The sequence below is a fragment of the Micromys minutus genome (assembly GCF_963924665.1).
Source record: "Micromys minutus genome assembly, chromosome: 30".
NCBI classification, from domain to species: Eukaryota; Metazoa; Chordata; class Mammalia; order Rodentia; family Muridae; genus Micromys; species Micromys minutus.
In genome coordinates, this window is record NC_137965.1 from 11,643,450 (window position 1) to 11,658,672 (window position 15,223).

Genomic DNA, 15,223 nt, shown 5'->3' on the forward strand with positions numbered 1-15,223 from the left:
TTCAATAACCTGGAGGCCAGATCCACTTTGGTATGTAGCATATGCACCCCAGCTCTTTGTGTGTGGGAGGTGTCAACCCCAACACTGAAGGTAGATAAAATAAAGGGCATATATGCCTTCTAATCTTACTTGAGTGTGTGTGGGGCAAATATTGTTCCCATTTTACAGATGAGTAACTTGAGCCTGTGAGACATAACTATTTGCCCAACACCTCACTACTAGCAAGTGGTACCTACAGGAGCTGTAGTGAGGTCTACTAACACCAGCACTTTCCCGAAACAGTCTTCTATAAGAGGTGGAAATGTATAGATGGAAAATGCTGAGTGAGGGCACTTATTTACATGTGATGTTTTTTAGCCAACGAATAACCACCTTTTCAAGTTCTTTGCCACACAGAACCTGGTTAAGGGGACCAGGCACATCTGCCCACCATGTCCCACGAATGAGAAAAATGGGCTTAGGGACATCATCATTTTGTTAAGGATACACAGCTATTGAAGACCTGAGACTAGAACTCAGATTTTCTTCTAATTACCAAAACTATAATCAACAAAAATATATAAGCCATTTGGGGGTGGGGTGTTTGTTGGGCTTCTAAACTAAATGCTTATACAATTTGTTTAGGATAAACTCCAGGTAGGTTAGGTTCTTACAGCTCTGAGTGTGGAAAGAATCACCAGGGATCCTCAGTGCACTCTTTGAAGTATTTTCTCCATTTCCCTAAGGCTGTAGGTTTTTAGTGAAGTCAAGTCCTGTGCCGAAGACCTCATTGTAAAAGTGCTCGCCTTAGGCAGGGAAGGACTTTACAAGGAGCATAGAATTCAAGGTCCAGAGGGAACAAGTTAGACCAACTTGTCTGTGTTTTAGATCTTCCCACTCTAAATTAAAGAAAACTTTGGGGTCTGGAGAAATGGCTCACTGGTTGAGAGCACTGACTGCTCTTCCAAAGGTCGTGAGTTCAAATCCCAGCAACCACCTGGTGGCTCACAACTATCTGTAATGTGATCTAGTGCCCTCTTCTGGCATGTAAGTGTACATGCAGATAGAACACTTATACATAAGTAAATCCTTTTAAAAAGAGACTTTAGGTGTAAGTTTTAACAATTTTTTTTTTTAAAAAGCACTCTCATGCATTTATCATAGAAATATTACATGCATAGAACAAAAAAAACCCTCGGCCCCCCAACCCCCACCCTAGTCAGAATGGCTGCCGTAAAGAAAACAGTTGCTGGCTAGAATGAGGGGAAAGAGGAAGTCCACACACTGCCGATGGGAACACACACTGGTATAGCCGCAGCAGAAGTCAGTGTGTAGTTCCTCAGAAAACTAAAATTAGCACTGCCCTGCGGCCCAGCACCATGCCCAGGCAGATACCCACAGGAATGGAAGGCAGTGTCATTCTGTATTCTGCCGGTACATCTATGTTCTTACGGTAACCAAGAGATGCAGCCTTGTGTAATATAGAAATCCAGAAATGGATAAATGGGTAAAGAAAATGTGTACACACACACACACACACACACACACACACACACACACACACACATTTTATTTAGCCATTAAGAAGAATTAAGAAAGTCCATTTGCCAGAAAATGGATGGAACCAGAGATCCTGGCTCAGAAAATTTAAAATTACACGATGCTTTCTCTCATATGGAAGATGTAGATTTAAATGTGTGTGTGTGTGTGTGTGTGTGTGTGTGTGTGTGTGTGTGTGTGTGTGGTCGGGATCTGATTCCCGAAGGTCTAGGTCTTAAGCATCTCTGTCTGTGTCCTTGAACAGTGGGTACTGAGGACTGAGTGCTGTCCTTGGCCCTCTGCCGGAGACATCTCTCTTATTTACTTCTTCCAAAGAATTTTTTTAGCAAGTCTGTAATGAGCACATTCATCAGCCTAATGGCCTCAAATGGAACCCCTTGTAATCCCTCAGGATGTGCCTTGATCTAAGAAAAGAAGCCTAGTGAACTGCACTTTCGGAACTAGAAACTTATGATTTCCCATGGGTTGACCTTGCAGGGTTGTTTGTGGAGCCCCTATAGGAATGTGGCCTTCTGAGACCCCTTAGCATACTAGCTCCTCCCTCATCCCACCCCCCTTTTATTAAGCAGCCAAAGCCCCGCATCTGCACCCTTATGCTCCAGTAGGGAGCTAATGTAGCCACACCTACTCAGTTCCTGTCCCACCAGTGACTATTGCAAACCCCTCTAGTGCTGACAGAACCCATCAGCACTAAGTTTTCTCTAGCCTCAAGCAAGAGAAAACCTGAGAACCACACTGCACCTTGGAAAGTGATAAGATGCTTACATTCCCAAACCTGTGGTCTTCTGTATCTGTGTATATATATATATATATACATATGTATAGCTTCTCTGAAATTGAGAAACCCTTTATGAGAGCGTTAGAGACTTCATAATTGTCGGATGTATGCGTACATAAAGAAACTCACTTATGTTGGGTTAGCTTTAGTGGTAGGTGGTTAACTCAAAACTCATTAAGAATTAAAACGTACTGGATTAATTCCATAAACATTCATGGACAGTGGGCTGGCAGATAGCCAGCCAATGGGAAGCACAAGAATGAGACATTTCCTGCGAATGCATAGGACCCAACCAAAAGTCCCAGCCTATAGGAGGTGAGGATACAGGGTATTCAACCAAGTAGGCAAGCCCTGACCTGCCCAGGCTATACAGGTACCTTGGCCAGTGTACACAGATACTGAGAAGCAAAGGGAACGCTTTCTTAGGAAGTCTGTGAATCTCTGCCTAAGAGTGTCTAGTAAATGGTGTTGATTTTTTAAAAGCGTTTATGGCATTCATCAAAGCCCTGCCAAGACCACAAGGCTTTTCATTGCTGTGTCTTCTCTCCTAGGACATCAATGAGTGTATTCTGGAAAACTACCCCGAGTGTTCCAACCCCAGGTTATTTTACATCATTCCATATTTCTGTGGACAGCACCCCAGATGTAGGTAAGCATGCAGCCATACCGGGCAAGCCCACTGCCACGGTGGCGCTCTGCAAATCCTCCGCAGGAAGCCCCGCCACCCCCAGCCTTGGGGGATTTAGTTCATGATTGCAATAGCTCTTCAGGAACATTGTTTGCCATTCTGAGTGTCATGCGGGAAGCATGAGGCTCTGTGACACAAACAACAGAAAAGATTATATATCTCTATGTGACAGGAACACCCACCAAATCCATTCACCTACCTAAGACACAGCTGTTCCTCTCACTCTACCGGACAGTCCAGACCAGAGTCAGGTGGTCAGCCTGCTCCTCCACGCTGATTGTTACCCACCACCATCTCTGCTCTGGTAAGCGACATCAGGTCCAACACTCGGGACACACACACTCAGGTTTGATGGTATCTCTGATGAGATACAGACCATAGAACAGTGGTTCACAGCCTGGGGGCTGTGACCTCTGTGGGTGGGGGGATCAACTGACCATTTTACATGGGTTGCCCAAGACCACCAGAAAATACAGATATTTATATTACAGTTCATAACAGTAAGGAAATTATAGTTATGAAGTAGCAACAAAAATAATTTTATGGTTGTGGGGGGGGGGGGGTTTACAACATAAAGATCTGTATTAAAAGGGCCACAACATTAGGAAGGTTGAAAACCACTGCTACAGAAAGAAGTGAGTGCTTTCTAATGAGCAAGCTGGCCTGGCTTGAACACAGAGACTTCTTTACACAGTGACTTCCTGGGGTCAGCAGCATACCCCAGGGTAGGCACAAGCAATTCCTAATTCCTTCTATGGGTGGTAATGGAGTAACCTAGGCTGAAATCTGATGTATGGTTAAGTGCATGTCTGCAGCCTGGAAAAGAAAGGGTTGTAACAATGAATCACCATGTGGCAGAACTAAACTGCCTTTGGGGAAACATCTACTCCAGTAGAAGGGGTTTGTGTTCCTGCCATGGGCGCATAGCTGACTCTAAACTGTGACACATTCTCGGGTTTTTTTTTATATGTTCTCATTTCTGATTAACTAGGACTGTTGTTCTGCTTAGCTTACTGAAGCATGAAAGTCTATTTACAATGTAAATTCTAGGCATTATCAATCTGCTGGGTTCTTGCCGTCTTTTCCCCATATACTTATATAGATGATCAGGATCATTCAGTCTATCAGTCTGCTGCTGAGAGGATTCAGGATTAAATTACTTCCTTTTCTCATTATGTTGGAGATGTTTATTCCAAGGAGTATGATTCACACCCCCTAAAGTGGGTCTCATTTTGTTCCCTAACCTTTGGACAGTGTACTTACACGCCCCCCCCCCCACCAATATCACCGTGTTGACCCTTTACCCCGGTTCTGTGCAGCAGGTAAGGGTTGCTATTGGTGGTGTTTCAAGTGATCTTGGCTCATTCAAATTCCTCCAAACTGAGCCTGTGAAGAAGTGCCCCTCTTTCCCTTCTGTAACCTAAACAAATAAAAGCAACAATGTTAATGCTTTGAAAGGATGTCATGACTAGCAGTTGCTGTTGAACAGGAGTTTTGATCTACAAACATATTGCCAGTGACTCTAACTTCATAAATTTGTTCTACTTGGTTTGTTCATTTTTAAAAAAGCCATTCTGGGGGCTGGAGAGGGGGCTTAGCAGTTAAGAGCACTGACTGCTCTTCCAGAGGTCCTGAGTTCAATTCCCAGCAACCACATGGTGGCTCACGACCATCTGTATTGGGATCCGATGCCCTCTTCTGGTGTGTCTGAAAAGAGTGATAGTATACTCAAGTACATAAAATAAATAGATATTTTTTTAAAAGCTATGTTAGCCATGTGCTTAGGTCCTAAGTGTCTGTGCCTATATTTGTCCCTCACTGAATACTTAGAGAAACATACTAAGACCCTGGCTCCTGTGCACATGAAAAAAAAGCCTCAGCTAGAGAAACCGGGGAGGTTTCTAAAAACGCTGTGTTAGAACTAGCTACATGGGTTGTTGCTGCACATAGCGGGTCTTTCATGTAAAGCATCTTTTCTTGTCTTGTCAAGGGAGCCCGGCGAATGGGCGCTGGAGCGGGCCAAGTTGAACGTGAATGAACATTTCCTGCTCGTGGGGATTCTGGAGGAGCTGGAAGACGTGCTGCTTTTACTGGAAAGATTCTTACCTCATTACTTCAAGGGCGTGCTCAGCATCTACAAGGACCCAGGTAACGCCACTGGAAGCCCTCTCCCCTGGAGGGTCCGTGTAAGGCTTTCTAGTTTTGACTAGGACTTGGGAGATGAAAACACAATGTGACACCTCGTGTCTCCCAGGCTTTCAAAGACAGAGAAGCATCTGCTTTTGATGCCAAACCCCAAACTTTGGGGTAAAACCGGGACTCACCAAAGTTAGCATCCTGACTACGTCCCTCTCCTTAAAAAAACAGAAGTTCACAACATCACAACATTCTCCACCAGATTATCCCAAGTGAGTTCCTGGGGTGAACAGAGGATGGGGATACATGCCCACACCTGGAGCTCCCAGATGCAAACAGTGGTGTCCCCATCTCGGGCAGCTCTGCCCCAACCACCATTGACAAAGCACTCTAAACTGTAAAATCCCGGGCAGTAGATCAGATAAGGCAGGCAAACTGAAAATGCAATTAAGAATTTTATTCTCACAAAACCAAGTGCTCCCCAAATAAAAACCTGGAGAGCTACAAAGTGATTGCAGGGTAGCCCCCGGTATCACTGTGAATATAATTGCTTTCAGAAAACTGTCATTTCTTTTCCTTTTGTGATGATTTAGCTGGAAAGAAAGATGCTTTCTTGCTGCGCTCCTTAATCCACTCTGCACAGCAAGTCTTGCATACTTATTCCCTCTTGGTTGGTTTGTGCTAGACAGGGAAAGGGCATATAGCCTGGTATAAAGAGCAAGCAGAGGAAACACCCCTAAAGACTACAGACAGTCAGATGGACTTTGAACCACATCTGTATCCCCAGGGCCTGGGCAGACTTGTCTTTGCCCAGGGCAGCCCTTCCTGCTACACTGGAGCCCTTCCATTTGGGTAGACAGGCTGGCAGGTGCTTCAGAAGTCTCCTGGTGTCCTCTCCCTCTCCCTCACCCAGAAATGAAAATCTAATTTATCTGCATGTAAGAATGTGCCAGGAAACCTGAAGGTGAGCCCTGCTAAGAGTCTTCTCATCAGGAAAATCGCTTTGAAGAGCTAGAAGCGTAATGAGTCTTCCGTAGCTGGGCTTTGAAGCCTGAGCTCCCTCTGTCCTTCCAATAACAGGCGCAGACAGGAGTTTACTTCTATTGAACAGAAAGGGTGTCGGCATGGTGCTGTGTCTAATGATTGTTCTGTAAGACATTGTGAGCCTCCTGCACTTCCTGCAGCTCTAGAGGGGGCTTACCCTGCATTAGAGTCACTAAAGGAAGATTTCATTCTTGTGTGGACCCTTCCTCTGTCTGACATGTCTCTGTCTCTTCCTGTCCTCCCTCTCTTTTCTCTCCTTCCCCCCCCCCACTGTGTGTGTGTGTGTGTGTGTGTGTGTGTGTGTGTGTGTGTGTGTGTGTGTAGAAAAGACAGGAGAGGGAGAGGATAAAGGGCTGACTGAATCTTGGGGACACATATCTATCCACACACGTGCTAAGTGGCAAGGATGAAGCCATTTACATCCATTTTTAAACACATCTAAAACAAGTGTATCCAAAGGGGCATGCACCCAGCTGCTGCTGGAATTAGTTTCTATGTTCTTCAGCTAAACGGATGTCATTTCGGAAATGGTGGGCCTTGATCCCGTGATCTATAAGCACAGTCACTGAAGTGTAGGGAGACCTGTGAAGATTGGGTCACTCTTTGACCTACAGCTACAGACCCCCCTCATCAGTAAATTAAAGCTTTTTCCTCTTTGAGTTTGGTATTAACAACATGGCAAAGGCCTCAGAAAGAGTCAGGGACTTCGGGGACTTCTGGTATTCTTGCGTCGTAGGATGTAGCTGCTCCATGGGGTCACATGGTGTGGTATATTGATTCTCTTTTCAGGATGCATCTTGGGTACCCCCGCTCTTTTCTAACAGCAAAGTGATAAAAAGAATAATTCCTAGCATGTGGGGGCGGGAGGTCTCCAAGACCCCTGCTCTCTGTTCTAAGCTCAGATACTAAGCAGAAATTGTGGCAGTGCATTTATACACCCTAAAACGGTTCCTCTATCCTAATAGTCTCTGTGTGCCCCCAGGCAGAGGGTGTAGGCTGAGCAACCTCTTGTTATACAGTTGCTTCTGTGAACACAAGGCACCACATTGTTCTGTCACTGTGCTGCATTGGTGGGTTAAAGGTAAGACAGATCTCACCTGTTCGCACCAGACCACCCTGTTCTCATGCACGACACCCTAGAATCCTGGTGCTTGTCCCTATTCAAGAATTTTAGGGCTGATAGCACAGCTCCGTGGTTGAGCTCTAGCCTAGCATGTGAACGGCCTGGCTATGATCCCCAACACTGGAAAACATAAATTAAAAGTTGTAATCTGGTTAGAGATGCTGCAGTCACGGTGATAGGGGCACTCACGGATAGAGAAGCTACAGTCACAATGGTGAAAAATGTGCAGTTCAGGAGCACGAGGCAGCCATTCCTATTACCTCAGTGCCTGCAAAGGAGGAGAAGGGTTAAAAGCCAGTGGTCAGCCTTCCTTCTCCTCTTTACTCCGTCTGGGACACCAACCCATAGGATGGCACCATCCACCAATGGACGGTTTTCTCTCTGCCATTGAACCTTCCAGGAAGCACCTTCAGAGAACACCCAAACATATTTTCATGGCGACTTGATGCAGTCAGACTTACAATGAGAACTGACGGTCACACACCCCCACGTCTTACTGCTAAGTTCCCAGCATCTTTACTTTTTACTCCCGCCCCTTTTGGAAGAGAAACAAAAGCCAGACCACAGAAGTCCAGAGTTCCTTCCATAAGAAGCCCCTTACTATGAAAGTAAGAGAAAGACTGGGGGACTTCTGAGCTGTGTGTATTTTTTTAACGTATCTGTGCCTCCTTTCCTTATCTCTCAAAACCCCGAGATGTTGGTTCAGTGGTGGAGCCCTTGCCAACCGTGCTCCCAGTGCTCAACTTGAGTTCCCGTCCCACCAAGACAACGAGCAAACAAACCTAGCACACTGTGAGCTGACAGAAGTTTCTTAGACCCCATTTTGTAAGCTGGCTGCCGTGATGGTAAACGCCAAAATAAATTTGCAAGTTAATTTAAAAACAAAGAGTACCTATCAGTCTTGTTCAATAGCGCCACCTAGCAGGCCACAGACCTGTATGGCCTAGTGAAACCCACAACCTTCCTTCTTCAAGAGCTTGGGAACTCAGGTGTCCTATCCTTTTATATTGTGTTTCAATTGCAAGTGTAAACCCCAGAGCATGATGGGAGGCCTTGAGAGCACAGTTGGCAATTATCAGAATAAATTCCAAACCACTGACTTAAGTACTGTCCTCCCAAACTAAATTCATTTACAAGAGACTGTTTTAAGAAAATACATTCACACATTCTGTAGATAAAAGATGACATAGGACAAATCAGAGGTTGTGCCAGGTAGTTCTTTTGCTTGTTGGTTATATGTAAGTGACCAATAGACCCCGTCCCACCCCTTGAGACCCTTGGTAAGTATTACAGCGTTTGTGAGCTAATTGGCATTGCAGCATTTGAAGGAGAGCATTTGCTAAAACTAACAGATGCACAGAAGAAAATTTTTAAATGGTGTGTCCCATAATAAATTCTAGTTGTCACCAGTCTAGCAATAAAAACATATCCAACAGAATTAAAACAAATACTAAATGATGAATGATATAGCCAAAGTCATTCTTGAGGGCTGGAGTGATGGCTCAGCGGTTAAGAGCACTGGCTGCTCTTCCAGAGGTCCTGAGTTCAAGTCCCAGCAACCACATGGTGGCTCACAACCATCTGTAATGAGATTTGATGCCCTCTTCTGGTGTGTCTGGTCTGTACTTACAACTACATAAAATAAATGAATATTTTTAAAAAGTCATTCTACTAAGAGCGTGCTAAGCTGGTTTAGGAAGCTCTTCTGGCATATTCTCTGCCAAGGTTGAGACTGTGTAACCCGAATAGAGAGACATTCTCACTGTGCGATCTTTAAGGTTTGCCTTGCCGAGACCTAATGTCTCGTGCAATGTGCTTTCGGGCTCTTTGTTCAACCTCCAGTTCCCACAGTCCTCTCATAGTCCTGGAGAATCCACAGTGCCTCGAGTGTAGTGACGGAGATCATTGGAGACCATCCCTCTCTAGACTACAAGCTGTCCAGAATCCCTTCCTCACGGGGGCTGCTGCTACCAGGGAGATGGAGACAAAGATCTCCCTGCTGGTCATTTCTAGTCTTCCTTCTCCATACCTTCTGTGTCCATCAAGAAGAGAATGTGTCATAGTGATTGACTAAGGGCTATGTTAGGAGACAGGCCTCATTTATTAACACAGCTCCACGCCTCAGCTTCCCCCATCTGTATAATGTGCACCGATATCACCTACCTTAAAGGGTTGTTGTAAGTTCCATAGTCCTTAACATATACTGACCATTTGGTAATGAGCTATTGTGAGGCGTAGAGCTGTGGAAAACCATGACTTTAAATTGCTCTGTAACCTCTCCAGCCAGAGAAGGGGGGAAGCGTGAAGGAAGGCAGGAGATGAGAGGTGTGTGTGTGCAGGGGGAGGGTGAGCCAAGTGGGAAGTGATTACGTGAAGCAAACGGGGGGTTGTCCTCTTAGAGCTGTGACTATGGGCCCTTCCACCTTGAAGACCTGCAACTTCTGTGTTTCTGCCTTAGGAAAGGGGAAGGAGTCTCTTGCAGGGAACTTCGTGTTTCTCGAGGGAGGAGAAACACTGCCCCAGAGGCATGCTTGATCAGAGGACAAGGAGCACAGAGCATCCGAGTCAGTAGGGATTTGCTTACACTGTCTGAATTCTTACCAGAAATGTCCGAGAATTGGGACTTCGAAATGAAGCCCACCGCTGAGATTTGACTTGGGGCCAGTTCCCCTTAACTGGTGCTGAATTTGGGTCTTGTACTATATCTGCTATTTAATAGATAATACATGCTCAAATATCATCATCACCATCATCACTACCACCACCACCACCATCATCATCATCATTATTATAGGGAGACTCGTGGTTTCTGTCTTGCAAGTTTGTTTTCCATAAGCCATACATCCATCAGAATGTTAATGATGCACTGTTAGCCTTTGGCCAGCAGGGGGCAGCATTGCCCTATTTACTCCAGGAGATAACCTGGTTTGCAAGTCAAAACTCAGCACGTGCAGAGCGGAGTCCCTCTTACTGTCCGAACACAGATGTACAAGCTAGGGCCCAGTTAGGCGTCTTGGGTTTCTAAGAACCTGAATTTTCACTAAGTTTAGACCTCTAACGTGCATTTTACAGGAGCCGTTGGAGGTGTAGACCTAGGAGTTCACAATCAAATACGTTTATCTCCAGTTTGTGCGGCTTATGCACACGAGTGTGTATACTGTTAGTTCAGAACACACCTATGTACAGTTCTGAAATGCTCGTACTAAACAGATGCTGTCTTTCACCTTTCATTTCCATTTTATTTTGTTCTTTCTATTGCCGCTGAATCCATGAAGTTCTTTAAATAATTATCATTGCTGATGACATGATCCCTCTCTTCTCCAGATAGTTTTCATTAGCTAGGTCCTCAGCCCAGATTCTAATAATATTGGCAGTGGATCGTGTCTGTGTGTGTGTGTGTCTATATATGAGTGTGCATATGTGTCTGTGTGTATCTATGTGTGTGTATGTATCTATATGAGTGTGTATGTCTGTGTATATGTGTATCTTTGGGTGTGTGTACCTGTGTGTGTGTCTATTTCTGTGTCTCTGTGTATGTCCGTGTGTGTGTGCCGGTGTATGTCAATATATGAGTGTGTGTATCTATGTGTGTGTATGTATCTGTATATGAGTGTGTATGTCTGTGTATATGTGTATCTTTGGGTGTGTGTGTGTGTGTGTGTGTGTGTGTGTGTGTGTGTGTGTGTGTGTGTGTGTTTAAAGAAGGGCCATATGCATAGCATTTCTAAAGCTCACCCGGCACTTCCACAGCCTCTACCCTTCTAGCGATGCCACACAGGCCTGTGTCATCCACACCAGTCTCCGGCCAGTCTCAGGACCAGTGGCCAATGTCCAATATTGGAACCTATGCGCTGCCCTATCTGCTTCCTGTTGTCACCAGAAAGACTCTTGCTTCCGTGCATGGAGGCAATTCCAGGGCCTGAGCTTTTCCACCCAAAATTCTCCCTTGATGTCCTCTGGCGTCCCTGCCTGTCCCCATTAGTTTCCCCTGGCCCTGTGTGCCTGGCAGTGACTTCTGGGATTCCCTGCTCCTTCTCCAGATGCCAACCAATGGCCTGGATTCCCATGCCCAGTAGTGAGGATTCCCTACCTGCTCCCATCCCTCCCTGGCCTGGTCTTGAACTGCCTCTGTCCCCAAGCGTGGTCCTCTAGGAACCTTGAAATCCTCTTTTTGGACCGCTGTCTTCTAACACGTCCTCCATCCTTTGGGCCTTGATCTCTTCTAGATCCCAATTTTCCTTTATGGAGAACCCCAAATGCACACCCTACCATGCCTTCCTAATTTGCATAGTGTTCCCAGATCAGGTTGGGGGAAGTTTCCCCGTTTATGAGTGGTGTCCCCTAATGAGAGATGTCTAATGGCATCTGGGGGAGTGGAGGAGATGGTGGCCATCCGTACTCAGAGGCTATTTTCCTCTGCTTGAGAATGCAGTGGCTTCTACCGCACGTAGTTTTCATTAAGACTGACAGTAACCTGCTTTACACTGCGTGGGATTGTGACTAAGGGATGGGTTTACTCCTCGCAGGTTACGATTGTAGACTTCCCTGCATAGTTACAAAGCTGGCCCACTTCGAAAGCGGGCCCTTGACAAAGAACTTAAGGCCTGCCACTCTGCACTCTGGGCTGGGGCTTTTCCCCCTCACAAGCTCTGCTTAGAGATCCAAGCTGGGAGAAATGGAGGCCAGGCGGCACATAGCCCAGGCAGGGGTGGCTTCAGCCCTCTGGCCCATTTTTGTCTGCCTCAGCACTGCACAGCCGAATGCTCTATTTTTCCCTAGCCAAATCCTTTTCAAGTAGACGTATCATTTCTCGGTCTGTGTTTTTGTAGGCCCTCAGAAGTGTCTGTCAGTCTACGATGTCCTAGTTTGTCTAGGATTACACGGTTGTCTAGTGCCGAACTATAAGAGGGTACAATAAAAAAGTCAGACAGTGGCATTACTGTCTGCTGTGTGGTGACATGCGGACTGTGTCTGGCACATTCGTCTCTTCTCCACAAACCCACAGAGAAGTCCAGCAGCACCCTGATGGTGAGAAGAGCTCAGGATGCTCACCTCCACACTTCTGCTTGGCCGAGAAGACATAACCGGAACCATGTGTCAAAGCGCAGGTTCCTAGAGTCTTACCTTGTGGGTTTTTTTTTTTTTTTAACTATTCATTAAAGTGGTGCTAAGACCCTTAGAGAAGACCCAATGTTATCAAAAAGATGTGTACTAGGAGTCAGCCTTTACTGTGCCCATCTCCCTTCAGATTTGCATCCTGCCGTCTTGAGTGTGGGGACATGGGTCTTCCAACCACCTTGCTATTCATTTATTGCTAGTGTGCACAGGTTGCCATATCTTGAGTGATTTGCATGAGGCATTATTTAGTTCTTTTATTCCATCACCCTTTCCTCTCCTCCCCCAACCCCTGCTCTCCTAATATGACAGGCATTTTGGCTTCACAGTCCCATCTCTACGTCACTGCCAAGGTTACCTGATGACCCACGGGGCACATCACAGTTACTCGCTAGTATATCACAGTTGTGTTTGACTTCTAGCACCAGATATTGCCTTTCTCTGGAATTAATTAATGCCTTCCTCTAAAAGAAAAATACCTAGATTTATTTTTACCCATCAAATCTTTGATGTTGCATCAATATTATTTTAGTATTATTTCAGTGTTTTCAGATGTTTGTTCTCCCTCCCCCTGCACTCCTACCTTCAGCTCAGAATTTCTTAACCCCTGTAAAAGCTTGAGCTCATTACTTGGAAGCTCCCACACAGCTCTGCTCTGTTACTTTTATTGTAAATGTTCGCGCACATGCACACACGCGGGCACATACACACACACACATGCCAGATCTCTGGTCTCCCATTCTCCATGGACCCTGTCCTTGACATGGTATTCCATTCTACCATAAGGTATCCCTCCCTGCATTACCTCCTAGCACAAGGTGCAAGGGTGGAGTTGGAGGTGTCCTACTTCATGTTTTGCTACTGTAACAGAATACCACAGGCTGGGTAAATTACAAAAACTACAGGTTTACTGAGCTTGTGGTTCTAGAGGGTTGGAAGTCCTACGTATTGAGGCCATGTCGATTGAGGGACACCTTGCTGCATCGCACCGTGGCAGAAAGGTCAGGTGATGAGAGCATAAGGAGGAGAAGGTGGTGATTTGAATAAGAATGACTGGCACTGTTTAGGAAGGATTAAGAGGTGTGGCCTTGGGCTGGAGAGATGGTTCAGTGGTTAAGAGCACTGACTGCTCTTCCAGAGATCCTAAATTCAGTTCCCAGCAACCACATGGTAGCTCACAACTATCTGTAGTGAGATCTTATGCCCTCTTCTGGTGTATCTGAAGACAGCTACAGTGTACTCATGTAAATAAATCTTTAAAGAAAAGACTACTAGCTTCAATGTGCTATAACAAACATCTGAGAAAATTCCCACAAGGAAAAAAACTTAAAAGAGAGATGTGGCCTTAGAGGGAGTATATCTTTGGGGGTGGGCTTTGAGGTTCCAAAACCCTTGTTAGGCCCAGCATGTGCTCTCTCTCTCTCTCCCTCCATCTGTCTCCCCCTTCTTTGTCTCTAATGTTCTCCTGGCTTACTTTCTGTCTCTGTCTCTCTAGCTCTCCTACTCCCTCCCTCACTCTCATGCTTTCTCTCTCTCTCTCTCTCTCTCTCTCTCTCTCTCTCTCTCTCTCTCTCTCTTTCTCTTTGTTTCTCTCTCCCTCTCTCCCTCTTCCCCCTGCAGATCAGTATCTCTCGGCAGCTGTTCCACCACCATGCATGCTGCCATGTTCCTTCCCACCATAAGGAATGGACCACACCTCTAAAACCGTAAACAACCACAAAGTTAAATGCTTTCTCTTAGAAGAGTCGCCTTGGTCCTGGTGTCTCCTCACAGCCACAGGACAGTGACTAAGACAGGGAGGAAGGGGGCTGATGCCCTCTGATTTATGCGGAACCATTTGCCAATCTTGCTTTTACCTACTCCCCAAATGATGGCGTTGGTCTCTCCTACTGACCTAATAATTTCTCAAGGCCTGCCCCTTGGTGGCAGGTACATCTCAGCATGCATTTTGGAAGGGCTGTTTGAACCTTAGCAACAAATCAGTACCCAGCAGTTCATGGATGTTTGAGAGGTCTGGTGTCCAACTGGCGTGTGTGAATTTCTTCATAATTACGTTCTACACACCACCACCTTTTTCTCCTTGCCCTCTCCAGCACTATTTATTGTTACTTTTGTTTCTTTAATGATTTTAAGGGTTTTTTTTTTCATTTATTTATTTTATGGGCATTGGTGTTTTGCCCACAAGTATATCTGTGTGAAAATGCCAGATACTGGAACTGGAGTTACAGACAGTGGTGAGCAGCCACGTGAGTGCTGGGAATTGAACCCAGGTTCTCTGGAAGAGCAGCCAGTGCTCCTGATCCCTTTGTCAGCCCCTCTTTAATGATTATTAGGAGCATCATAATTTTCCCATTAGATATCCAGACCCCTAGATACTTTTTTCTTATTTAAAAAAAAAAACATTTATTTATTGAATGTTTGTGAGTACACTGTCACTGTCTTCAGACACACCAGAAGAAGGGACTGGATCCCATTACAGATGGTTGTGAGCCACCATATGGTTACTGGGATTTGAACTCAGGACCTCAGGAAGAACAGCCGGTACTCTAACCACTGAGCCATCTCTACAGCCCCAGACATTTCTTTGTTCAGTATTTTTCCCTCTTTGACTCTTTCCCTCCTTTAAAAAAAATGGTACTTTTTATATTCTGACTTTTCCACTGGTGTCTTAAAGCTGTTCAAACTAGGAACGTCATCTTCAGACCCTTCCCTTTATCCCCTAGGACACCCATTTCTCTGCTTGCCGCAGGTTGCTTTTGGCAGTGTGCTTGGTGTGGGTATCCTTTATCCATCTGGAAGT

At 45.5% G+C, this 15,223-nt stretch overlaps 1 protein-coding gene across 1 annotated transcript in view; it reads left to right on the top strand.

Moving 5' to 3' along the window:
• The window catches only part of UST (uronyl 2-sulfotransferase), a gene marked incomplete at its 5' end in the record, with an annotated part of 252,690 nt that overhangs the window by 208,581 nt on the left and 28,886 nt on the right, over window positions 1-15,223 (top strand). Inside the window, 2 exons of the mRNA XM_080941680.1 lie at window positions 2,869-2,966; window positions 4,996-5,153. Of these exons, the coding sequence (XP_080797806.1) occupies window positions 2,869-2,966; window positions 4,996-5,153 (256 nt within the window). The remainder of the gene's footprint in view (window positions 1-2,868; window positions 2,967-4,995; window positions 5,154-15,223) is intronic.